General features: G+C 33.3%; 2 protein-coding genes across 5 annotated transcripts; both read right to left on the bottom strand.

Moving 5' to 3' along the window:
* Positions 1-8371: 8371 nt before the first annotated feature.
* LOC118039455 (uncharacterized) lies at positions 8372-11424 on the bottom strand. 2 transcript variants are annotated; one of them, XR_012170500.1, is made up of 6 exons: positions 11167-11424; positions 10937-11091; positions 10017-10075; positions 9831-9923; positions 9462-9747; positions 8372-8879 (listed from the first exon to the last, which is right to left on the bottom strand). XR_012170500.1 is itself a non-coding variant. In XM_035046159.1 (5 exons), the coding sequence occupies exons 1-5, from the start codon at positions 11256-11258 to the stop codon at positions 9688-9690; spliced, it is 459 nt and encodes a 152-aa protein (XP_034902050.1). In that variant the 5' UTR covers positions 11259-11424; the 3' UTR covers positions 9168-9687. The 2 variants fall into 2 exon arrangements, 1 of the variants encoding a protein (XP_034902050.1); XM_035046159.1 differs by lacking the exon at positions 8372-8879 and having other exon boundaries at positions 9168-9747.
* A 480-nt stretch (positions 11425-11904) lies between these two features.
* On the bottom strand, positions 11905-19289 carry LOC118039454 (sucrose nonfermenting 4-like protein). Of its 3 annotated transcripts, XM_035046154.2 has the most exons (14): positions 19027-19285; positions 18694-18905; positions 18506-18593; positions 17829-17996; positions 17375-17509; positions 17203-17262; positions 15790-15879; positions 15183-15317; positions 14783-14927; positions 14538-14711; positions 13903-13966; positions 13754-13823; positions 12951-13065; positions 11905-12462 (listed from the first exon to the last, which is right to left on the bottom strand). In XM_035046154.2, the coding sequence occupies exons 2-14, from the start codon at positions 18798-18800 to the stop codon at positions 12371-12373; spliced, it is 1443 nt and encodes a 480-aa protein (XP_034902045.1). In that variant the 5' UTR covers positions 18801-18905; positions 19027-19285; the 3' UTR covers positions 11905-12370. The 3 variants fall into 3 exon arrangements, with proteins under 3 accessions (XP_034902045.1, XP_034902049.1, XP_034902048.1); XM_035046158.2 differs by lacking the exon at positions 12951-13065 and having other exon boundaries at positions 19027-19289; XM_035046157.2 differs by lacking the exon at positions 15790-15879 and having other exon boundaries at positions 19027-19286.
* Positions 19290-27198: the final 7909 nt, after the last annotated feature.

The following is a 27198-nucleotide window of genomic DNA, read 5'->3' as shown; positions in this document are numbered from 1 at the left end:
CCATTCTCTTTTCTTCCCAATTTTTACACTTGTTTCTTACCCATTCTTTTGTCAAGTGGTGTTTTCTCCTACCAACTTATCTATGGTTGTAAAGTTTTCTAAAGGGTTGACCATAGCTAAAGGGACAAAATTGATTATGAAATATTAATTGAATGGATAAAACTTGGTAAAGTGACGACCATAGTTGAAGGGTGGACAAAATGTATTGTGTGATAAAATGCATGTGGATGTTCATGCTTGAAATTGTGTGATTTTCCTAGATCCAAATAACAAACTGTGTGTTGTAACTGAAATGCATGTAAATGTCCATGTTTGAAATTGCGTGATTCTGCTGGATTCTAATAACAAATTGTGTGCTGTAACCAAAACACATGTGGATTTTCATGCCGAATTGTGTTGTCTGCAGCGAATCAGTTTTTGCTGTCGAATTGTGTTGTCTACAGCGAATCAGTTTCACTGTCAAATTGTGTTGTCAGCAACGAATCAATTTTTGCTGCCAAATTGGGGTGTCTACATTGAATTGGTTTTGCTGCCAAATTATGTTGTTTGCAGTGAATCAGTTTTCATTGTCGAATTGTGGTGTTAGCAGCGACTCAGTTTTCGATGCTGAATTATGGCATCACCAGCAAACCAGTTTCACTGACTGTGTTCCAAAGAATCAATTCGCAAACAAATATGCGTCACCAACGAACCAGTTTCGCTGATGATTCTATGTTCCAACGAATCATTTCATTGATGAATCTGTGTCCCCAACGTACTCGTTTTGCTACCAATTCTACATTCCAGCACATCAACGAATCATTTCGCTGGTGAATCTGCGTCACTAGCAAACCAGTTTTTGCTAACTAATTTCTGTAATAGATTTACGTATCTGAATTTGTCTAATGACTAAAATGATTGCAATGTGTGATTATGTATATGTGGAACACTTAAATGTGAACATGTGGACTCTTGAAATATGTATGGTAATGAGTCATGTGATTTCAGAATGTAGATGTGTTGATTTATGACCATTGATGTGTTAGGCGATGCGACCGAGATTAGACCTTTGACCAGGTAAGGACACCCCACAGGAGGAACAGGTAGGTGGTTTCCATATGACTTGGGAGTGATTGATGTAACATAAGGAAGTGATTGCGTATGTGTCAAGATAGTTAAAGACTTATATAGAGAATTACCAAATACACAACTTGGAGTCGGTTACTGTGATATTTGCTATGAGAATCTAGAGGCACTATCAATAAGAGTGCCTCTAATTTCAAGGAAAAAATTTATATTAGGAAGGGAGAATGTAAACATCCAATAAAAAAACAGTAAAGCCATAAATGACTCCACCATCGCTGTTGATTTCTGAATCAACAGTGACATAGTTTTTCATTGCCGATTTTAGAATCGATAGTGACATAGTTTTTGGCTACTAATTTTTGAATCAACATCGATATAGTTTTTGCTACCGATTTCTGAATTGGCAGCTGATTAGTACTTAAAAGCGCATTTTTATCAAGGTTTTATATTATCATGTTGCACTTGAAGTATCAATAACTCCTTAACTAAAGCATGTTTTATAATAACATACCTAATAATATAAGATACCTTTAATTTATGATAAATGTTCATCTTAAATGTAGGACTATCACATAAATGAAATGATTGATTGATGAGTTTAAGTACTGAAATTGAAAGGACAAAGAGAGATCCAAACTTAGAAAAAAGATGTTGGTGCAGTCCAAACTTGAACACTGTTCGGTAATTAGGTCATATCTCGAGTTCTAGATGTCCAAATGACCTCAATTTTTTGGGCAGATTCGATAAGACATAGGCCTACAACTTTCATGTGGAGTTTAAGATTTAAAAAGACCGTTTTCAAGTCCAAATAATAGCAATAATGGAGAAGTCTGAATATGTCCTGCAACCTAGACATTGTTCAGTGTTCAACCCATATATCGAGGTCTAGAAGTCCAAATGACCTCAATTTTTTTTCCTGGAAAGATAAAACAATTTCCTATAACTTTCATGAGTATAGTTAGTTCCAATTCTAATGTTAGCAATGATGTTTTGTTCATATAAGAAGATAAGGATTTTCACCAAGTCAAGAGTTGGTCACCCACTTAACAATTAGTCATCAAATCAATAGTTTCAAATTTTGGCCTATAAAAGGAGGAATTTGCCATGGATTTAGGAGCTTGGTTGTTCAGATCAAGAACTTGCTCTTGCTCTCTCTCTTTATATTTTTTGTAATTCTTAAGTTTTGCTTTCATTAATATCTTGTTTATGCTTTTCATTTCATTTCCTTTACTCAATTAACTTGTATCTTATTTATGTTCTTATCTTGTTTATTTATATTTCTCTTCTTCATTATGTTTAGCTAAGTTTATTATGTCAAGGTGAAAAGGTTACACTAATAGTGTAAGAATAAGTATAGTGTAAACACTACATGGACCTTAATGTTTAATATTAACATGTCTTATCTTTTTATCTTACTAATTCTTAATACCTTGCTTGTTAAATGGTTAATCTAGATTTATGTTGTATAACACTTGATACAACAAATGCTTGGCGCTCTCATAGCCCAATCGTATAGTATAACCTACACCTGTGCTATGAAAGGAACTTGATTTGTTGTTAACATAAGTTAGCATTATGAATTCCTAACAATATTTAAAAGTTTGGTGTTACTTAAATAAGATAATTAATATGATCATGTTAACAATTTATAATGAGTTATTAATGACAAATCATCTGATTGGAACCTTCTTTTTGTGTGATTTCCAATTGAATAATAAGAGTTTATACTATACTTGTTTAAAATACCATTAGTGAATTCTCTAACCTTGACATTTGTTTTTATCATTGTTTAATCATTACATTAATCTTCCATCTCAAAGTTCTACATACTACTTACTACTACTTTATTGTATTTTATTGATGTCTATAATTTATACAATTAACCTCTACTACTACTACTGTTGTTATTGTATTATTGATGTCTATAATTTATACAATTAACCTCCATGTGGTTCGACCCTGATCTTGTCGGGTTATTTATTACTTCGACACTCTTACACTTGAGAGAAGACATCAATCTTTTGGTCGTGACAAGTTTTTAGCGCCGTTGCCGGGGAGATAAAATCTTGTACAAATTATAGTATTTATTTTATTCTCTTTTCACTTTTCTTGTATCTAACTTTGTTTCTTTTATTTTGTTTCCTTTTGTTTTGTTTTCTTCTTCCTTTTATTCTTTTTTTGCACGTGCATGAGTGTTTGGTCACATACATTAAGTGGTAGACTTTGTAGGGTATCTTCATTATTTTCAGAAAATATGGCCGATGAAGATAACCAATCACTTCATAATGAGAATAATGAGAATAATCGTGTTAGAACACTTAGAGACCACATGAATCCCACAAGAACAAGTGCACCCTCATGTATAGTTTTCCCTCCTGATGCATCTGATGTGCATCATGGGAATTATAATCCATCTCTTAAAGCTGAATCTAATATGCAAGAGGGTGCAGATGATCCAATGACAAGAGCGAGAGCAAAACAACTATAATGGGCCATGATGAATCAAATTGCAATGATTGAAGCTGCGTCGGAGTTAAAAATTAGCAATCAATTTGAAATTGGTTCAAGGGTGCTTATTTGCCTATAATTGGAACTTGGAGATGGGAAAAGCCCTTAATGGTTCTTTTCATGCTGAGCTACTTGTATTTGGATTGATAATGCAAGTAAAGGAATTGATGTTGTTTATGGTCAGAATAGTAGACGGATTTGAACCTGAATTTGAAGTCATCCAATGCATGTGAAAGCAAGATTTATGTAGGTAAAATTCAAGTTCAGAACGTGATCTTTATAGATTGTCTAACCATGATTGCATTGGACTTTTGTGTCAAAAGTTATGGTTGTTTTAAATTTGGTCTGCTTATGTTTTAGAAATGTAAAAACAAAACATGTGTTAGTTAAATTTGTCTACTTACTTTATTAAAAGTCTAGTTTTTAGGCTTGACTTCTGTCATGTTGAATTCACCCTAACTTTGGAGGGATGTTCCAAAGATAAATATGTATCAGTAATAAAATATGTAATAAACACTTTTGGCCAAGATTGAAAAACTTAATTCAGAGAATTAAGTGTTGTTCTTCCAAATTCGTTTTGTGAAGAACCCTACCTGACTTATCACTCTTCAATCACAAAGAGTGTGGCGTCGAAATCCTAGATTGATCTTTGTGGCGTCCAGATCGATTTATCAAAGTATCATTCTAGTCTATCCTCCATCTTATTTACCTTAAATCACTACAATCCAGCCTAAATACCAGAAGAAAGACAACACAACCAGACCCATCCTTCATCCATTTTCGTTAGAATCATTGTTGCCGATTTTCAAATCATTCACGACACATCATCTGGTATCAGAGCATCAATTGCGATCTAAAACAGGAGCCAAAAACAACAACAACAACAAGAAAGAAAGGGTTTGCTGGAATTGAGGTTGATAGACTTAAACTATGGCTGGAGATAAAGAAGATTTGCCAAGAGGGTTAAGTTTGAAACAAGCACAGGTTATGGGCTTACAACAATCTCATGCTGAGATTCGGGATGAGATGACTAGAATTCGTGAACAGTTGAATACCCTTATGCAAAAGATGCAAAGAAATAATTTGCAACCCCAACCGAGGCAAGCACTTAGGGTTCCACGAAATGATATTATAGAAGCTGATGAAGATCCAAATGGGGATGATAAGGCTGATGATAGGGTCAGACCAAGAAGGCAAAATTATAATTCTCCTAATGATCTCAAACTTAAGATTCCATTGTTTAGAGGAAGTAGTTCATCTGATGAATACTTGGAGTGGATTCAGAAGGTTGAAAAGGTGTTTGAATGGTATGAATATTTTGAAGAAAAGAAGTGCAAGGTGGCAGCACTTGAGTTTACAGATTATGCTCTTTTATGGTGGGAAAACATAAAGATTCAGAGGAGAAGGATGGAGAGGAGGAGATTACAACATGGGCAACTATGAAAAGAGTGATGAAGAAGAGATTTGTTCCTGATTACTATAAACAAGAGCTATACATCAGACTTCAGACTTTACGACAAGGATCTTTGAGTGTGGAAGAGTATGTGAAAGAGTTTGAGCTGCTACTGATTCGATGTGAATTGATGGAACCTCAAGAGCAAACTATAGCTAGATTTATTAGAGGGTTAAGGAAGGATATAGCTAATGTTGTTGAGTTACAACCGTACATCTTCCTTGAGGAAGTTATAAAGCTTGCAACCCAAGTAGAGAGGCAGCAGAGACGAGGAGGTGTCCGAACTAGTGTAACTACGTCAAGCGCGAGAAGGGCTGTTTCTACACCTACACGAACATGGAGCACACCTAAACGAGATGGGAAAGTGAAGTTTAGCAAGGGGAATACCAGTTCTGATTCTTTGAAAGGAAAGGAGAAGGTGACAGAACCTCAACACCCTAGGAGGTCTCGGGACATCAAGTGCTTCAAATGCTTGGGACATGGGCATATTGCTTCGGAATGTCCAAATAAAAAGGTGATGATTTTGCATAGGGATCATGGAGAGCTGATTAGTGGAGATGAGGTTGAAACTGAAGACGAAGATGAGGTACAAATGGCTGAACAAGAAGAGGATTTTGAACTAGTGAAGGGAGATTTGTTGGTTGTTCAATGGGTTCTGAATGCACAAATTGACGTTAGTGATGAGCAACGCGAGAACATCTTTCATGTCTAACTTTATATCAGGTATTTGGGATTTGGCCTAAGGGGCCTTGCTGATTGTCATGGCTTATCAATACCTCCCTTATTATGTGGATCCTTGTCCTCAAAGTCCACGCCTGGGAACATCTCCATCAGTTGTTTGGTGGGTTCCCATGTCACCTTTTCTGCCGGTAGATTTTTCCAATGGACCAAACTCTCTTCGATAATTTGGGCTCCTTGTTTGATCCAGCGATGATCAAGAATAACTCACGGTGTGATTATGACTACCCCATCATCAGTGAATGGTGGCAACTCCGTGTTGTGCGCCACCTCATTCTCCATGTTAGTGTTATACTGTTTGAGTAGGGATATATGAAATATGGGATGAACATGTGACTTTGATCGTAAATGGAGTTTGTATATAATCAAGCTGATTTTCTCTAGAATTTTGTAGGGCCCATAGAAACGGTTGGTTAATTTATGGTGTATTACTTTGAAAACTATTTGCTGGCAATAAAGATGTAGTTTTAGAAGCATTTACTCGCCAACCTCGAATTAACTTGTACCTAATAGTATCAAGCTATAAGATCTCTTGGTGAAATATAAAGCACCATAGAGCTCATCTAACATATCATCAATCATGGGAATGGGAAAGCGATCCTTCACGGTGGCAGCGCTGAGTGCATGATAATTCATGCAAAAATGCTAACTTCCATCCTTCTTCTTCATTAATAGTACTGGTGATGAAAAAGGGTTTATACTGGGTCGAATGAGGCCGAAGTTTAACATATTGTGGACTTATTTCTCGATCTCCTCCTTTTGATAGTACGCATAACAGCATGGACGAACATTGATTGGTTTGGTTCATTTTTTTGAGGGAAATATAGTGATCAACTTCTCTGAGAAGGCTAGATAGGCTCCTTTAATAATTATGAGAACTCTTGCAAGATTTTCTTCATGTCAGGATTCATTTTTTCATGTGGCTCCGCAGCACTTACCTATAGGCATATTGCAAAAATGACATGGTCATGGTGAGCCTTTTTTTATAGTTCCTTGACTGATGCAACTTAAATGGCTTCATCGTCAGTCTTTTGCAATCACTTGATCTGGTTCTTTTAAAGAAATTCCATGATTAATTGCTTCCAGTTGCAAACCACAGAACCCAGCATTTCGAGCCATTAGATTCCCAAGACTAGATCCAACCCTATAAGAGGAACAAAATAAAAAGGAATGAGTGTCTTGCAGGTCCACTCGTACCTCTTTTAAACGCATTAGACACTTTAAGTTCTCGCTATTAGCTATCTGCATGGTGAAAGCTTTGGTTGGCACCACTAGTAGCCCGTTAGCCAACCTCTTACTAATGAAGTTGTGAGTTGACCCATTGTTGATGAGTACGATGACGTTGTGGGAACCGATTATAGCAACTATTTGCATGGTCTTGGGCACGGTCCATCTCGTTAACGCATGCAACATGATTTCTAGTTCAGTGTTTTCCTCATAATTCTCTTGGACCGGTTGCTCTTCGATGACATTGTCACATAAAAGAGTGTTGTTGCCATTATAACCCTCCAACATAAGTATTCGTGGCCCTTGACATTTATGCTCTATAGTAAAATGATATTATAGTCAAAACATAAGTTCTAAGCTCTCCTCTATTACATTTCCTCCAAGGTGAGACACCGAACAAGATTGGTAGGGGCTAGTGGTACGACTCGATTAACAGTGGGAAAGGCTAGGGGAGCTCGCATTGATGGTGTAGGTCTAAGAAACCTCCTTTGTCTGTTAAATTGATCTTTCATTTGGGCTAAGCCAATGGCTTCCTTCAAGGTCTGAGGCTTAAACATTCAATTTCCATCTGAAATGTCAGTTTTTAATCCACCCATAAATGTTCCCACAAGAGCTTTCTGTGTCTAGCCGCATATTCGGTTGCCCAAGCACTCGAATTCCCGCTGGTAATCACATTTATAAGGGGCCTTGCTGATCGTTGTGGCTTATCAAGTCTCGAAAGCAGATCGTTGGGCCAAACCGCAGACTCTGGTACTCCATTGATAAATGTTTTTCAACTTGGTAGTTTCAATTTCCATGCCCTAGCTAAGTGAAGGTTAAAGGCATAGTTATTAAGCTCGGACTGGCCCGACAGGTCGACCCGAGGGCTGGGCCAATCTGGGTTTATCAAAAGACCAACCGGTGCAACGACCCAGCCAACCCGGTTGACCCATCGGGTCAACCTGTGACCCGAGCAACCCGGTGTTTTTTTCTTTAAATGTGGGATTTGAAATCCATTATTATATATACTCTATGTTCCCAAGAAAAAAGTTATGTTTTTTCAATATGGGATAAAAAAAACATTTTGGTTTAAATACTTAAACTTAAAATGATAACATAGTATTTTTTTAATGCAAAATTTGAAACCCATTAATATATATATTCTATGTTCACAAGAAAAAAACTATGTTTTTTGAATGTGAGATTTAAAACCCATTAGTATATATACTCTATGTTCCCAAGAAAAAAAAAACTATATTTTTTTAATGTGAAATTTGAAACCATTAGTATATATACTCTGTTCCTAAAAAAATTATGTTTTTTCCAATATGGAATAAAAAAAATTTAGTTTAAATACTTCGACTTAAAAACTTAATATAATATCTTTTTAATGTAGGATTAAAAACTTTTTAAAATATTCTTTTAAACTTCATTATTTACAATATATACAACTTATATTTACATGAATTTTTTTTAATTTTTTCATATAAAATATTAAAACTTATTATTTTTTTTAATTTTCCGGATTGACCCGAGTTGACCCATGAAACCCGGAACCCGACCCTTTGACCGGATCAACCTCAGGGCCAGGTTTAATAACTATGATTAAAAATATACTTTTGTTTTTTAATTCAATATCACGATCAAGAATTTATTAAATTATTTTAAATATAATATATTAAAGAATTTAATCTCCATTGATACATAAACTAAATTAAAAATACCCTTAACATTGAATTAAAAAAGAAGCCATGCGGAGTTGAGACAGCCTCTCAATGAGCTAGGGGGTCCATGGACGCGTGATTGTTTGGGAATGCGTGGGCAGCTGCGGTTACACCATCTTCCTTGGTATCTGATGGAGAGAGCGTGGAGTTTGGAGTAGGAGGAAGAGATTAACGTACGAATGGCCCTTGAACAAGAGTCGATGAAGAGATTTATGGTTCCCGTTCACATATTTGAGATATAAAACACAAAGCAATAGTACAAGACTCCATGCCTCGTATGTTTCTGAGACCCTAGCAGATATGGTCTTTGACTGTATAAACTATAATCTATATATAGGTGATACATAGTTGACAAGTTTCTCTTTTCACTTTAAGCCAAGTTCATCTCTACCAAAATTTAAATGAGCTGAACTCGATTGAGTTCCATGTCCCAGACTTCTTTGCAAACACAAAACGAGCTTGAGCTCCTAAAATTAATTGAACCCGAAAAAATGAAAGAAGAAGAAGAACCAAAGCTTAAGCATGTCAAATTTTAGCTCAGCTTGGCTTACTGGTAGCCCAAACTAAAAGTTTTCCCATGGCAACTATAAATATTGTAAAAAGCAAATAAGATCCCTCGACCAGATTTTACAATTTGCTACTCTGAGGGGAAACCATCGAAGTCCCACACTTGAACAGTCACCAGATTGATCTGCTCGGTACAAAAAATAACAAGTAGGGAGTTCTTTTACATCAATGAAAGAGAATATAAAGAGGAAGATACTAACTTGACTGCGAAAATTGGTAACAGATCTTTCCTCTACTGTTGCTATGAGAAATAGTAGCAACAAGCCCTTGCTTTGCACATTCAGGGAGATCTGCAACTTATCCTAATTTGCAGCAACCAAGATTTTTGTCATTTGATCACACACACATATTGCAGCCATGATGAGTACTTCTCAAAGCATCTACTGAATTCTTCCAACAACCAAGGCATTAAATCCCCAATGGTTATCACAATTTCAACTTCTTTTTGCGCTTTTTCAAATTTGCACATTCACTATCATCTACTATCTAGAAGAGAAAGCAATTTCAACAATCAAGAGTTGCAACTCAAAAATTGAAACAGTGAATGATAATAACCAACAAAGGCAAACCTTCTGTTTTTTGTTCTTCTTCCCCTTTTTCTTGTTCTTTCCCTTTCGTTTCTTTGGTGAAGATTTTTCTACTTTGTCTTCTTCAAAAGACGCCTGCAACATTTGCAAACTAATTAGAAAGTGCTTGACAAAAGCTTACTCGCAGCTTTCAAAACATCAATTAACAGGGATACTATATCCAAGCACCTCAGAGTTGCCAAAGTCAGTCACATGATGAATAATTGTTCCAGACTTTGAAGTGCCACCTGATATATCAAAGAAAATAAGCCATGCTTCCACATAATAATGTCTTGTGTTAGAAAATAAAATCTCGAGTGCAAATAGACAAGCAAAACAGACTGCTAAACTGGATTTCAAGAGCAAACATTATAACCCTCCGTATCTAAAGAAAGCAGAGTGAAAAATAAGTTTTTCCCACAAGTAACAAAATACCCAGCCTTCTCTTTCTATTATTGTGTAAAAGGAAAAACTAACAAGATAATAGCATGGAAAACTTCTCCACTCCACTACATGGCCTCCAGAATTTAAGACCACAAGGCACTCCTGGAAAAAATACTTGAAATAGATCGAATATACTTCAACCAGACCATAAAATATTCCTTTCCATGTTAAGAACATCTCATGACAACATAACAACCAGTCTTTTAAAAGTTCAAGAAAAACTCCAACCACAGCATCGTAGAATCAAAGATTCAGATATGGAAAAATACATTTAAAAAAAAAGGCACAAAAATAACACAATCTAACAATTCAAAAGCATCCCATTACACTACATAAATCGGCTACGTGACAAATCATTCAATCATGAATATTTGGCAAGCTTAAGATCTCGATCAAAATGCATTTGACTCCTCAGATTCATATCATATCGAAATCCACAAATAGTCCAACTGACCCAATTTCAACTATCTCTGAAATCTCGTCAGTCCCAATTTCATCAAATCCAATACAAACAACAAAAACCCATATCACGATCTCAATTTGTTCTTTCCCAACTAGCCCCAATAATTCTAAACCTACAATTTCATCATTGCTACTCATCGAATACAACACAAACAAAATTATTAAAAGAACAGAAAAGGGGGGGGGGTTGAAATAATTATTACTAGTCATGACAGTGTCTTTGGCATTCTTGACAGCCAATTCAAGGATATCAGGATCAATGGAAGCCAACCCATTTGGGTCTTGAAGTTTTCTTTCAAGAAATTTAGCCAAGGCTGCAGCTTTATTAGTCCTTAATGGTCCGCCAGGATGCGCTAACCTAACGGTATAAGATACATAATCAATAAACAAAACTCTAGATATACTAATAAATAGAAAAAAGAAAAAAGAATACCTGGGTTGTTGGGAACGAAAGGAAGGAGGAGGGAGAGGTGCGAATTTGCTTCCTCTTAGTGCTTTTCTTTCGTCTTCACTCAATCCTTCCATCAGCCTCTTTCCAAGCTTCAACCCTTTTGCCTCTTTCCAAGCTTCAACCCTTTTGGAGTCTTTAAATTTTTGGAAGGCACGGTCAAAGTTATTAACCCGACCTGCATATTAACTTAGTGATCTGAAATGTTGATCCGGTTTTTTGTTTTTTATTTTTTATTTTTATTTAAAAAAAACAAAAAAAGAAAAAACAAAATCATTTTAACAACACAACAGCATCTTGTCTTGTTCACTCTCAAGCAGCTGTGCCCTTTATTTGTAGCTACGAGGAAAGTCCAACGTAGGAGAGACCAGGAGATTCACAATTTAACGAAAGAAAAATATCAGAGAAAACTACATATTTAATGACTATATTTTATTAATTTTACATTTAAATTTCTCAACTTTATCTTCATTAAAAACATGGATGAAATTGAAAGCAGCCAAAGAAGTTGAGAAACATGCCTCATTTCACATTAGAAGAAACCCATTCTTGTTAGTGTTAATTTTATTTTGCCTGTACGAGGCCACAAAGAGAACGAAAATCTCAAAATTATCAGATTGGCATCGGCAAGGTCATTCCCAATCAAGGGTTCTCCATAAGCTTACTTGTGTACAAGAATGCCATTTGACTTGCATTAATTTTCCCAGTATTTAACTACAATAATGAAACAAAACGAACCAAAAACCATCTTTATCAGATTTTCTTCTCAGGAATCAGAGCTACATGAAGCAATAGCAGACAATAAGCATTTAACTCCTCCCCATCTCCCAGCGTAGTACATAAGAGGTACTATGCTCCTCACATACATGGAATCTACAATGACAGATCTAAGTAATTCATAATACATGGAAGGGGGGAGATGAATAAATTTGGGAATTAGGAGAGAATCAAACTATCAAATTGCATGCCTCTCCCTTTCTTTTTTGGCCTAAAATCCTAGAACGGCGGCGAAGCAAAGAGGCTGGAATTTCAAATAATCCAACGTAGATTTCAAATAATTGGGTCATATGACCATGGAAAGTGCTGGAGTAATATTGGAACAATAGAGCTGTTGATGCTGCAATAACATGTCTGGAGTTGTCCAAAACCACTCCATAAATCCCTTTCAATTAATGCCCGTAGCTTCAAACTAGCCAAGTAGAAATCTGAAAATGTCACTCAATGTAACAATGCCTTCCACACGTTTACTGCCAGCCTCTACAATGACAAGACGCCTGACACCTGAAAACCCAGAGATTGAGGATCATTAACTAGGTGCACAGATATCACAAAAAGATGCCGTATGAACTTTTAGAAGAGTAAACAACAATAATAGAGACCTTGTTTCAGCAAAAGTTTTACCCACAATCATATCTAACACGGCCATTTGTAACCAAAGTGTGTACATGTCTGTATGTGTGTAATTGGCAAGGGCTTTGATGGTTCTATAAAAGTCCTTCAAGCACTATAACTTGATGAATAGATTATTCAACAAAAGATGAAGGATAGCAGCTCAGGTTTGCTTGAAAGAAACAACGACAAAGAAGAGGAACTGTAGTTTGAGTAATTACAGGGAAAGTAAAATCAAAAGAACTGATCTCCTAATGCCTAACATACCGGGGAAAAAAAACATTTTTATAACCTAATTAACAAACCCAGACACTTCAAAGTCATATTGGGAGATATTCAACAGGATCTTCATTCTAAATAAAAGATAAGGTTCAGATTACCAGGGTTTGCCAATCGCTCCATCACTTTATGCAATGTATCAGATCGCAAACACATCTGACATCTTTGACTTCTCAGCTCATGAGAAGAATAGGCATCTTGCCCCAGTTGCAAAGCCTTATCAAATTTGAAATAAATAAAAGTAGCAAGGGGAAACCATGATCAGCAAATGTCAAGCATGATTTCTATATCATAAACTATATTTTGACACAATGGGGTAACATAAAAACTATAAAAAAAGAATTTAAAACAACTTCAAATAAATTTTATCCAGCCTGCCAGAGCATGCAACTTCAAGAAAAAAGGATTCACTTAGTCCAAGTGAAACCAGATAACCACTAAATGTATTCTTTAAGACTGACGCCAGTAGTCATTTCCACACCAAATATTACCTCAATGAAACAATCAAGGAGTTTACACTACCATCATTACATCCATTTTCAGTTAGTTTTTTAAATCTCAAGAAGAAAGCATTTTGGAAAGACCCAGCACCCCTGCCTCCTGTCTTCCTTATCCTTTAAAGTTGAAACCAAATGATATGCCTCCATGGATCCAATTAATCATCAAACCCTTAAATATGTGTCAAATATTCTTAAAACAAAAGTATTAATATCATCCTAGACTCCTCGTGTCCACAATAACATGAAGTTTTCATAGACATAATTATATAAAATAAATAATGAAAAAAATATAGACAACAATGCTTTCCTATTATATATATCTACAAACTAATGCCATTACAAAGTTGCTTAACGCAACATGCTCAAGGGAAATGAAGAGATGGAGGGACAGAAAGAGCAGCTACCTGATTAATAGTCATTTCATTAAGATTAATATGAGTATAAATTTTGTCCTTCGCCAAAGCTGTTATGTCACTGTTAGATGATAACAGATAATTAACCTCAAAATCAAAGAAGAACAAATAAAAACATCAAACTAAGAAGAACAAGTTACCTCCGACAATATATGTCTACTAACGAGTCATTCTCATCTACTAGTGGTATTGAACTTACTTGAGCTGTACAGGAGGTGATGAAAAGATACGAGTGATTAAAACTACATGAAGACCAAGATGCATAACTGAAGTATATTCTTGAGTAGTTGAGACCATAGAAAACTATCTCAAAAGGCAACAATGTGTTTCGTACAAACATTTAAACTAGCCCCCACATAACAACTACCTTAGGCAGTTGTGAAAACAATATGAAATTAAATCTTAGGCATGCCAATGATAAGGGTTAAGTAAGTGGCCCATTCACAGGGCCCTGTGATTAGATCCATTTCAGGTGAGTCATAAAATAGGAAACATGAAATATGAATAGTTGATAAAAGATCCTTATCAATTTTTATTTCATTTTTTGGTAATTCAAGAATTTTATCAAATGGCACTCATATGCACCTCATCCAATCAATATGATTCGAAAGTTCCATGCAAATTTTAAGTGTAATACATGTAAAGAAAATTCAAGTAGTTTGCTAGAAATATTTGCCACAAAATTAGAACTTCTACTTCCAAAACATACACAGATTCATTTCTGTTGATAATTTCTTTTCCAACTTTCTGCAATTTATGGAAATTACAAACGTACCTTGAATTAACAAGTTTAAAGCTGAACTAAGAGAAGCACTTGGTCTCAACATCACCAAGGGGCACCCACTAGGTTCTCCAATACTCGGAACCCATGAACCCACTGGTATTGCACCAATTGGTAGTTGGAGTATAGGCAAGGTGCCAGAACAATGTCTAAAGTACCTGCAAATACCTGGAAATTAACATCCATGGTTAGTAATAAAGTATGTGTGGCTGCTTAGCAAGCTAACCAAAGAGCCTTACATTTCAGTATTCCAGAAAGCGAGGCAAGGTGCAGTAGCTGAGGAAATGAACTGTCTTCTGATGATGAGTGGATAACAGGAACTGTAGCCACCTTATACTGCAATATTCTCAAAGCAACCTCTTTCAAGTTGTCATATGGCCCAGCCTGCACATTAGCCAAAATCCAGATCAATGGACAGGAGCCACACACACACACATATATATAGAGAGAGAGAGAGACAGGGGGGTTGTAAATCAAGATACCACTTAAATGCTTTCTTCAAGCAGTACAACACAAATGCAGACCAAAAAATGAAGCACCGGGAATAATTACACTTGCACTTCATGCATGAATGATGAAAAACAAATTAGTGGTTCATATATGTGCTACAGATATAAACATGCATGAGATATCACTTACATGTATGAGATGTCTAGGTAGAGGCCACACATGTCCATCTATTTGTCTTTCCAGATATGCTTTCCCTTCTTTCCAAGCAGATATGGTGTGTGTATCAAGTTCTTCCTCTGTCAAATTTGACCCATTATTTCCAAGCTGCAAGTAGAAGTAATCAGCAGCATTATAGAGACATACAAACAGTATATTTCTGTCAACAAAGACTTCTTATCAAGAAGGGTATATTATCCACACAAATTTTTCAAGCCTGTCGCCTGTCATAGAAAGTACGTAAAATTTCTCCCAATATCCATGAATATCCCAATATCCATGAATATCCCAAAATCCATAAATTGCATTTGGGTTCTTTCCCCCGAATCAAAACCTAACTCAGAATGTCAGGGGTTAATCTTCAAAGAAAACAGGTGGATATCATGCCACATTGGAAACAAAGCTGGATACAATTTATTTACTTTTCCCTTAAAGAAAAAGAACCTTGTGTCGTTGCATCTTTTAACTTAATCCATCTCCAATGCATATAAATTTGAACACTAAAATCAATGGACATAAAAATATATGTGTTTAGAAGACTCACTGTTGAAAGAAGACTTGATTTTTTACATGTGCTTACCTCTCTCAATATCAATATGAAGTCCAAGGCACTAAGCATTCCAACAAACTGGCCCCTAGAGAAGTCCCAAAGAGGAGCCATAGAGATTCCCTGGAAACAGCTAACTTAGAAGGCATACATATCCAAGCTCTTGATCATCAACAAGCAAATATGCATGATGACCAGCGATTGTAAATAATAAGTGGACAAAGCTCAGATCACGGAACAGACTAAACCTGCAGTCAGGACTTAAGCCAGCTTGAAACTGACTATTCACTTTGGTACCTGTGCAGCACCACTTTATATTTACTTTTGTCCTTTTCGACTGGTAAGTTCATTGCATTACAAAACAGCACAAGTATGAAATTAACACCTTCTTACAGTTCTCATTTATGGAACTGAAGTAATCACACTACTTTTGTGTAATTGTTGACATTTGTATCTTGCTGAGTAAGCTGTGTCTTTTTCCTGCTCCAGTGCTCAATATCTTACCCACAAAGAAGGATCTAATTAGGGAAATTGGTTTTTATAGAAGAGGAATCATAAGAAGACCACAGGAGTCAACACTCTGAAGCCAGCAATCTGGGTACAATACCAGATATGGCTGACTTTCCACTTGACAAGGAGAACATGAAAGAAACCAAGTAACTTTGGCTATTGTTATTTCCGGTTGATAAATCCCTTTAGAAATATCATAAATAATGGGATCTCTATTGCTTGAGAACATATATATCTATGCTACTGGACAGAGAGGACTGTGGGTGGTGAAGTAAGCAAGTATCTGTGGTCTAAGACTAGGGCAATCAACAAGTGTGAAAAAGCCCCAAATGTTCAAGCAATCAACCACGGATAGTAAGCAGATGACATCATTCTCATGGGGGGAGTGAGCGAGTCTGAGGCTAGGTTCTTTAGGCTTCTGTGATGTAGTAAAATAAGTAAGAGCAAGGTTTTATCACGCAACTCATAAGCATGGAAGGTGTGCTATAGTCAAAACCTTATCGATCTGCTCATGGATCCAAGTCATTGTAATGATGATCTAGTTAGATATCCTATCAAAACAAGTCTCGATGGAACTACCAAGAAAAATTATGTACCCAGTTCAAAAGATGAAGCAATGGTCACACTCAAAACCAAAAGGTATATTACAGAATGAACTGAATCATCAAAGCAACAACTGAAACATGTCAATTATGCCTTCCATCACTAAGGCATGCAATTGATAAGTATTCAAGTTTTCTTTAAACACATGCTTAACTCTTCTCCAAAAATCAAAAGAGACATTCACTGAAAAGCAAAGAATACAGTTTTTCTTCAATCATCTATCTAGAATCTTTTAAATGTTGCATAACCAAAAAAAAGAAGAATATGTAACTAGAAGTTCAGCTGTCCAAGATACCGGCAACAAGTAAATGCATAAAAAAACAGATTAGATACCTGTTCAAACAAAATGTGAAAGGCTTGCTTTACTGGTAAATCAACATCCAAGGCAACTACCTGTAAGTTACATATTCTAAATTAGGCGAACACAAATTTGCTCACTTCAAATCCAAGTAAACATAAAAAAATATGAGTGCGACAATGAAGACCATTGGTTAAGGATCCAAACCTTGCCTGACTGGGGAAGTAACTCATAAGCAGTGTGTGTAGTCAGAAATACAGAAATCCGGTGACGAGAGACCTGTAAGTCTGCCTCTGATATGCTTGGCACTCCACCAGTCAATATGCCATCTGATACGCTGACCTGGATTGTAAATGAAAACCTCATTACATTCCCTAACTTGTAAAAGGTTGATATATTGGTGAAAACTAGAATTTTTTACAGAACGGTGAGACGCGATGACACTGCTAAGTAAATATAAGCAACACAAACCAACTGTTACATACAAGGACACTGGAATTTTTCAAATGATGCACAAAAGGCCTCAGATCCATTATCTTTAGAGTGCATATAATTGGCAGTCAGTGAGAACAAATCTTAATTTCTGAATCACCAAAATAACATTCATGAAACAGAAAACAATTTCCAGCAGTCATGATGACTGAAGTAGAATGTATCTCACCAAACGGGTAAAGGCCTCGTTATCCAATTCCATACTAGATCCTGGAATCATCTCTGGATTAAAATTGGCTTCCATGTTAAACTGGACAATATTTACTATCCCATATTCGGTTGTTGAGTGAGGTTGGAGTTCATCATGTCGCCATTCTCCATCAACACAAAACTTGTACTGCATGTAAATATAAACACATGAAGTGCAATATCCATTTATATATATACATCCGTGCAGACATAGAGCCGTTCGAGGACACAGAAGATATTCATACTAGCATTGTTTAGCCAAGTTTTAATCTTTCTATCATCACTTGAATCCAACCTATTCCAGAGTACTTCCACAAGCAAACTTTGAAAAAAAAGACCTTTTTCCATTTCAAAATAAGCTAATCATAGTTATTGTATACAGCAAATACCTCCTGTCTAAATAGCATTCAAGGGGATTTCGGTGCTAATGAAATTCGAAAGAAGTCATGTGCTATCCAAGACTTATTCTTTCTTCTTTTCTTTTTTCAGCAATCTCACTCTGAGTGTAATAACTCAAGAAGCACGTCACAAGTATGAACATATCTTTGACCACACTATGGCATCCTACAATAATTGCTTAACATTTCTTAAAATAGATCAAATTGAGCTACACGTACAACAATTCAAATTGATCAAACCACAACAAAACCAACGCACCTGATGATTACCAGGTGTAATATCATAAATCGCCTGAAATACGTTAGGGCAACCTTCAACTGGCGACATAGGTATAAGTTCACTCCATCTTCACAAAAGCCAAGCAATCAGTACACTGTCTAAAAAATTGGGTTCCCCCTAAAACAATTAACCTCAGACAAATAAAGTCTAAAATTGAGTATAATCACCTATTAAAAGAACCACTGAGAAATACATTTCGACCTCCATGAGTCCAGACAAACCTCATTAACACTGTACCAGTAACTCCACCACCAGCTTCTCTCACAGATTCCATTCTCAAATCACAAAATAATCCCAACCCACTTCAATAAATACCAAGATTCACCAAAAAAACATGAAAGGTACAAAATTTGCAACTTAACCAACTTGAGTTTATTCACTGCAAAGCAAAAACAAATTACACCACAAAATTAGCAACAACCCGGTTCAGTACCTATCTAAACAAACTCAATTGTACGGAAAATAACCCTAATTGTGAAAATTAATGAGGAGAGAGTCACCAAGAATGAAGCTATAAAGGAGCTTTGAATTAGGGATTTTGAAATCTATGCACAATGGGAGTGGAAATTGGGGCAAATTAACAGAAACCCTAGAGAGGTAGATCAACGGATAGCAATAAAATTCCAAAAAAAGACGAGATTTTGAGAGGGAGGGGGATCGAGAAAGAAACGATATGATCTAATCTAATTTTTTGAAACCCTAGGTAAGTAATTTAGAATAAAATGCATAAAGAAAAGAAGGTTTTTTTTATTAAAAAAAAAAAAAAAAAGACGGCAACTTTAATAGAGATTTATGTTTACTTTGTTATTATTAATGTCGATTTTGTGTTATAAATTATAATTGTTATTATTATTACATGGTGGAAAACATGATAAATAAATAAAAAAGAGAAAAAAAGTTTATTTCTATTTGAATTTGTGAAAAATAATGGGTTTATATTATTTAAATTTCTAAGAAAAAACTACATAAAATGTAATTTAATTTCAACAGAAGTATAAAAAAAAATCCATATAAAACTCGATTCATGATAAGAACTATATCATATGTCACGAGATTTTGATCATGAATCACCAAATTACTTAAGTCGATCAAGTTTTTTATTTTTTATTTTTTTATCCGAACTAGCTCAAATTCTAAGTTGACCAGAGAGCATGAATCAACTTCCTTTGATCCTTTGCACGTGCGGCTGATGCCATTTGATGGCTATTGGCAATGGGGGGGTGCCGTAGCAAAATAACTTTACCCTTTATATATCATTTGTTTTTGGTGGGACGAGCCATACAAAGGGTGCAATCATAATTTTAAAATCTAATCTTATGTCAATATAGAATCCAGCTAATATTGCGTTGAAAAAAAAAAAAAAAAAACTCAGGTTAATCTCATAACTCAGTTGACCTAACAAGATCCAGTTAAAAACCTAGATACAATTTGTTAATTTTTTTTTTTACTAAAACAAAATCATTTTAATTTTAAAAAAAAAAATTGATCTGTGTGACCCGATGATCCGATCAAAACTCAAATTCCAGGCCGGGTCTAAAACATTATGAGTGCAATGGATAATTCATTTGCTAGATGCTAGTCTTTTTTTCAAAAATAAAAGAAAAGAAAATTGTTCTCCAAGGTACCATTTTACCTATAAATTATTGATTATGTCAATTAGATCCTTCACCAATTCAGATCCTGGTCAATCAGCCTCCTATTGTAATTTAGAGTTAATGATTTGTTAAACATGCACGTAAGCTATCTTTTCAAACCAAAATATTGGCTTAAACTTTAGGCTTGTGTGCAAATTTCTTATAATAAAGAGATGCATTTCAGAGATTGCATGAAGTCTCAAAATCCTACACATGAATTTCGAATGAAAATAAAAAACAAAAAAAGAAGAAAAAGAAGAAGAAGAAATCCACAAACTTAAAAAAAACCAATTAAACCGAGAAAATAAAAAAAAAAACAATCGAAAAAACCAAATCATGAAAAAAATAAAACCGATTAAAAAAATTAAAAAACAAGTTGGTTCGGTTTTGGTTTTAAAATGTTGAAACCCCAAATAAACCGAACGGGTTCAAATAAAAAAAAAATCAGTGGTACTATAAATACCTACTTTTCTGGCTTTCCCCGTCCCTTTTCTAAACTCTTAATCTGGAGAGATCCTTTTCCCCCCGCCCCTCCATTTTCATCTCTCATCTCTTAATATGGAGAGATCCCTTTCTTTAAGGCTTAAGCATACCCCCCCAAAGTAGATCTGGTGAACAAACCAAACAGAGAAGTTGCACTTATTCAATCCTCATTTCTCATCTCTCAATCTTTTTGTTCCTTTATTTAAGCACAACCAACAGATCCCATGGATTAAATAATCAAACAGTAGCTCTGGAGCCTCCCTTCTCTTCAATCTTAATCTCTTAATCTTTTTGTCCCTTTTTTTAAATCAAACTGACATAAATAGTCACTCACAGTTAGATGCCTGTGTTCTTAGATATTCATCTTAACAAGAGAGAGACTTATCAGATTGCTCAAAGCAATTACTAATTTTTCTTTTGATTTCTGTAGATGTATTATATATTCATTTTTAATATTCATTTACAACGTTGCTAGTTTGTCATAGTATGCTCATTTTGTGACTACTGTCATGGATGTTGTGAGAATTATTTCAGAAAAACTTGCTCAATATGCCTGGCCAAGATGAAATTGGTTTTTTCTGGTTTTTCCTTTCAATTAATCGAACCAAAACGAAACTGGTCGGTTTAAACCGGTTTCGGTTTTGATTTAAAAATAAATAAATAAATTGGTTTGATTATTTTTTTAGGTGAAAATTAAACCAAACTAAAAATGATCACCCTTAATATCCAAAGATGAACAGGCAATCAGTGATACTTTGCCACCAAACACCTTTTAAGGCCTTCAGTCATGTTAAAATGTTATTTCTAAAATAGATTATGTCAATTCTAATTTATAATTTTGTTTCGATTGAATATTGAGATATATTAATTTAAATATATCAAACTCAAAACTAGCTAATAATAATAATAATAATAATAATAATAATAATACATTAACTAGTTTGGATCCCTAGTAATTATTTTTATGAATTTGATTTTGTATTCATTCAATGGACCTTGTATTTTTAACAAGAATCAATTTGCTAAATTAAAACTTGGAAAATATAAGCTATGAGCATAGGATTTTGACTAACACTAAATTTATTTATTTTTATGTTAAAAAAAAAAGAGGACTCATCAAAGAGTCTTATGTCATATTCACCTACTCTCTTATAAAAACCCCTAAAATTTTAGACATGGGGAAAAAAAAAATAGAAAGAGGAGAATTTGTGAATCATTTGGTTTGATTACTTTATAATTTTTTCAAAATAATTTCGTGTTAAGTTTTTTTTTACCCGGTAAGTTTTAGACTTTGTTTGTTTTTGCGTTTTAAAAATGCTTTTAAAAAAATTTAATTTTTATTTAATTTTTTTATTTGTTTTAAATTAATATTTTTTAGTGTTTTCAGATCATTTTGATGTGCTGATGTCAAAAAATAATTTTTTTTTTAAATATATATATATATATATATATATATATATATATATCATTTTAATATATTTCCAAATAAAAAAATATTTTAAAAAACAACCGTAACTATATTCACAAACAAGCTGTCAGTGATTCCTGTCAGCAATTGTTGAGGATCAAATTTGCAAAATTATTCACATAGCGTTCGATTACACAATATGAGGTTTTGCTAAGAAAGTCCTTAAACTAAACACAATTTTACATAGAAGGACTCCATCATGTTATGTTGTGATTGAGATGGAAGTTTGTGGTAAACTATTAAGTTGTCGTTTTGGCTATAAGAAATGAAGGTTTTAGAATAAAAATAGAAGAATTGAAATGAAATTAATAGAAACCACTAATAGAAAGAGAATTTTAAAATTTTTAATATCTAGCAAAAATTTGAAAATAAATTATGATTAAAAAGATGATTTCATAAATAATAATAATAATAATAAAGTGATAAAAGTGATTGTGGTAAAATGCAGTAATAATGGTAATGATGATGATTTATTTAAAAAAATTAAATTACTAGGTTCTATCATATACAAGTTGACAAAACATTTTTTAGTTAATATATAGTTTATAGGGTGGTTTTACTATGTGACTCTAATCAATAAATCTTTGAATTACAAAAAATCTAAATTATAAGAAATTATTTGTTATTATTATTAATTCTAGCCTAATAAGTTAATTTTGAAATCTCTCAATTCAATTTTTTATCTAACTTGGATTTATAATTAAATATGTGAGAGTTTTCCTAATATAACTTTGTTGATTTGACAATTTTTTATATAGATTAACTCTAATCAACATGTCAAACCCATGATTCAAATTATAGGCTTTACTAATTTGAGTTAGTTTTTATTTTATTTTATTTTACCATATGATAGAAAATACAAAATCGATTTATCATTAATCAAATAATAAATGATAAAATTAAATAAAAATCTCATATTAAATGATGGAATTGAACAAAAAAAGAATAAAAAAGGTGAACAACCCAAAGGGTGGAATTTAAAAAAAAAAATCAAAGGATAAAAAAGAGTTAAAACAACATAAAGGCCCAATGATAACAATATCTATGAGCTTGTTATAAAAAACTCAAGCAAGTGACCCTGAGTCTTTTTTTTTTTTTTTATAAGGGATAAACTTCGTACCTTCATATATTCTTTTTTTTTTTAAATAATTATGAGAAATGACATGTTGTCTGTCACTTTGCAATAAACATTACCTGGCGTAACTCTCGGACTCACAACCTTAGTTTAACATGACACACCAACCACTCATGCTATAACACGACATTGGTATCTAAACAATTTAAAAAGCATATTAACATGTTTCATTATTTATATAAAAAATAAAACTAACTTTTTTATTTGTTTTAGTATAACTAGATCACTCAACCATGCTACATAGTAGGTCAGTTTATATTTTTTAACAAAAATAAATTCAAGCATTTATAACATGTTTTCTAGTGGGAAAAAAAATGAGATAATTACAAAAAACCTTTTCTAGTTTGATCATTTTCACTTTGCTTTTATATTTTTTAAAATTATACTTTACATCCTAGAATTTATATGTTAATAACATCTTACATCCTCAAGCTAGTGCGCTATAAAAATTATTAAAAAAAAATATACAATTATTTATAGGATTCTGATTATATTTAATTGAATGATTAAAGAGCCTTTGGTACTTCAAAATAACAAAATAATTATTCATGGTTCATAATAACAATAATGTTATCAAAACATGTTTTTAACAAAAATCATTCCTCTTTCAACACCATTTCTAGCCATAATTAACCCAAAATTTCCAGCAAACTTTTCATCTAAATTTTCGGTAAACAAACTCTAGAATTACCATTAAACACACTCTTTTTTTATTTAAGAAAATACACATCCAAAATTTAAGAAAAAACACATCTAAAATCCAAGAAAAAAAATCCAAAATTCTACATAAAAAACACATCCAAAATTAAACAAATTAAACAATATTTTTTTCAAATATTATTCTTAGGGTTCATAAGTTTAAACAAATTTTATTTTTAGGGTTTAGTTTTCATAAGAGGAGAATGTTTCAAAACATTCTTATGGGTAAATAGATCTATCCCACAAGTCTCCATGTAGTTTTTCAAACTTCTCATGTGTTATGGTGCTTCTAGAAGATCAAAATCATTTTCAACCTGTTTATTAAACTCATTAGCAAAGAACTTAACCAACCTCGATTCCATATTGTAACCTCTAAGTTTCTAGTCCCATTTGACATCCTTAACTTGGAAATAGATCAAATAGTAACAAGATTGCTAGCAATAATGAACAAGGCATCCATATGCACAATAAATTGTATATAATAAGGATGAAAATGAAAAAAATCCATACCTATGTTATGATATAATAAAGGTTACTATAAGATAATAACAACAAGCATCTAACACATGTTATGATTCATATCAAAATAAGTAACAACAACCTTAAACTATGAAGAATGATCACAATGCAACATTTTAATAATATATTTCTTTTTAGTATCAACTTTCCGGTTCCTTTTTTTTGGATATCCATGCCTAATTTGTATTGAAGATGGGACCATAAATACATTCAATGATGATGTTAACCTAGAGGAGGGTGTTGAAGATTCTAAGAAATATAGGATACTAAACTTTGCTGAGGATGTCAGCAATGTGATTGCTGGTGTCAACGTAAGTGTTAGTACTAGCAATCCTAGTAGTAGTTGTAAGAAAAAAGGCCCTCAACATTGTTGTTACCCATCTTTGGGTTCTCACACAAAAAATGAGAAAATACAATATATATATATATATATATATCAAAACATATACGGAAGAAATCCAAAAAATAATAGGAGCTATAAAAAGATGCTGAAATGCCCATAAAATGGCTAGAAATTGGTTGAGCAGATTTAAAAATTCAATAATTAAAATTTAATAGTATACTTTTTTTACTGATGAGAGTCCTATTAACAAGAAAAATTCAATTTTGGGGACTAAAAAATATAAATTGCATGTTGATTCTTAGAATCATGCAATTTTTTTTTTTTTTGCATATATTGTATTGATTTGTTTATTTATTTGCTACATGATTTATATACATAATATTATTTTTATTTGCATTTTATATGCATACCTAACATTCTGTTAAGTTTTGCTTTTGCTATATAACTGATTTTTAGTGCGTTAACTTTTTTTTTCAATTTTTTTTCCTTTTGTTTTTGTTGAATTTATATGATAGACACGTTAACACATCACTGTCATTGCAGATGGTGAACTGTTAATGCTATTGTCTTTTGTATTTTTTTTTCATTGCATGATTAAGTTGCTGCTGTTGTGGAGTTTTTGACTAGCAAAAATTATGAAGGTTGTGTGTTTGCTAGCAATTAAAATAATCAAATCAATTGATCTAGAATTTTTGACTACATTACAGGAAATCACTATGAACCCGAGATATATGCAACATTTTAAGGTAACATTGAGACTATCAGTGGTTGAATATATTTGGCGTTCCAATTTCATTACACATTTGGTAGTTAATTTACAATAACTAATTTATATATTTTTTTAGAATTGTATAGAGCAATTGATGACACACATATACGTGCTTGTGTGTCACAAGAAAATCAAATACCATTTTTTGAAAGAAAATGAGTATCAACACAGAACATCATGTCAACACGTAGTTTTGACATGCAATTTACTTTTGTTTGGGCTGGATGAGAAGGTAGCACACATGACACAAGAAGTTTTCTTGAGGCCATTGATAATCCAAATATCAATTTTTCTAAGTCACTAGAGGGTATTTTGGATTGAACTATAAGACTCGTACAAAGTTTAATTTAATTAATTTTTGGTCGTGTGGTTGAAAATAAATTAGTTTTTAAATTTGTTTTGTGAATGTAGGAAAGTATTATGTTGTTGACTCGAGTTATCCAAATGAATATAGATTTTTGGGTCCATACAGAGGTTAAAGATATTATCTTCTAGAAATTCATCTTCGAGGCCAGTTAAGAAGTTGAGAGGAGTTATTCAACCAGGTTCATTTCTTAGTTCGATGTGTAATAGAGCGAACTTTTAGGGTGTTGAAAAAAATGGAGAATTTTTGCAGAACATGCTAGTGTTTCCATATAAGATACATGTTCAAATTGTTGTTGCATCAATGACTATGTATAATTACATTAGAAGGAAGTTTGAACAAGATGTTGCTTTTAATGAGTTCGAACATCTTCCTAATTTTGTTCCTTAGGTTTTTTTAATGTGATGATGTTCCAAGATTACAAATATATGGAGGTAACAGGACTTTGCATATAGAATTGCTTCAAGTTTGATGGAAGAATTGTAGAATTTTTAAATTTACAAGTAATTAATCTTAAATATGTATTAATTCTTCAATGTCATGTATGGTAGAAGTTAATGTCATATTTAGTTATTTCATGTTCAACCACAATCTCAACCAAACACCAATCACATACTTTTGATGAAGAAGCAATATTAACCATAATTTTTACCAAACACACGATTCAAGTTTACCAACCACACAAAAAAGTTATTAAAAGAAAAAAAATTAACCACAACTACAAAAGCAACCACAATATCAAACATAATCTATGGGATCCATCTATACAATTTTTTTTCTAAAGCTTAATAACTCGAAATTATTCAAAATTTAAATCTAGTTTTTATTATTGTTATTATTTTTAATTTGAGGATCTCAAATTGTTTTTTTTTATTAAAAAAATAGGCTTTTTATTCGAGTTTTCATGTTATATCCGTTATAACATGTCATGGTACTAGATCATCATATATATGGTTAAAATTAACGAAAAGCTCTATTTTTTATCAAAAAAAATAACTCGAGGTATATTTTTTTGTTACAAAAAAATTCTATGGGCCAAGTTCGGTTTAACAGTTTTAAGTCATTTAACCTCAACAAATTATGCATGCTCCACAAAATCGAAGATAAGATCAACAAAATCAAAATACACATCAATAAAAAAATTAAACACATACAGAAAAGTTTTTACCTCAGTATTATATCCCGTATTGATCCTGAATATATATATATATATATATATATATATATATGATTAACAGGTGTTAACAATAGTAAAGCA

Source organism: Populus alba, chromosome 8, assembly GCF_005239225.2.
Source record: "Populus alba chromosome 8, ASM523922v2, whole genome shotgun sequence".
Classification (NCBI taxonomy): Eukaryota; Viridiplantae; Streptophyta; class Magnoliopsida; order Malpighiales; family Salicaceae; genus Populus; species Populus alba.
This window is presented reverse-complemented; position numbering and strand designations above follow the sequence as displayed.

What these genes read in the sequence shown, in the direction of transcription:
- LOC118039455 (XM_035046159.1), bottom strand. Translation starts at nt 11,258, where the DNA reads ATGGAAGGATTGAGTGAAGACGAAAGAAAAGCACTAAGAGGAAGCAAA. An exon ending in TTTCGTTCCCAACAACCCAG is followed by an intron (nt 11,092 to 11,166) that starts GTATTCTTTTTT and finishes TTATACCGTTAG; the next exon opens with GTTAGCGCATCCTGGCGGAC. An exon ending in AGAAGAACAAAAAACAGAAG is followed by an intron (nt 9,748 to 9,830) that starts GTTTGCCTTTGT and finishes TTTCTCTTCTAG; the next exon opens with ATAGTAGATGATAGTGAATG.
- LOC118039454 (XM_035046154.2), bottom strand. Translation starts at nt 18,800, where the DNA reads ATGGAATCTGTGAGAGAAGCTGGTGGTGGAGTTACTGGTACAGTGTTA. An exon ending in ACGAGGCCTTTACCCGTTTG is followed by an intron (nt 17,510 to 17,828) that starts GTGAGATACATT and finishes TTTACAATCCAG; the next exon opens with GTCAGCGTATCAGATGGCAT. An exon ending in GCTTTCTGGAATACTGAAAT is followed by an intron (nt 14,712 to 14,782) that starts GTAAGGCTCTTT and finishes GTTAATTTCCAG; the next exon opens with GTATTTGCAGGTACTTTAGA.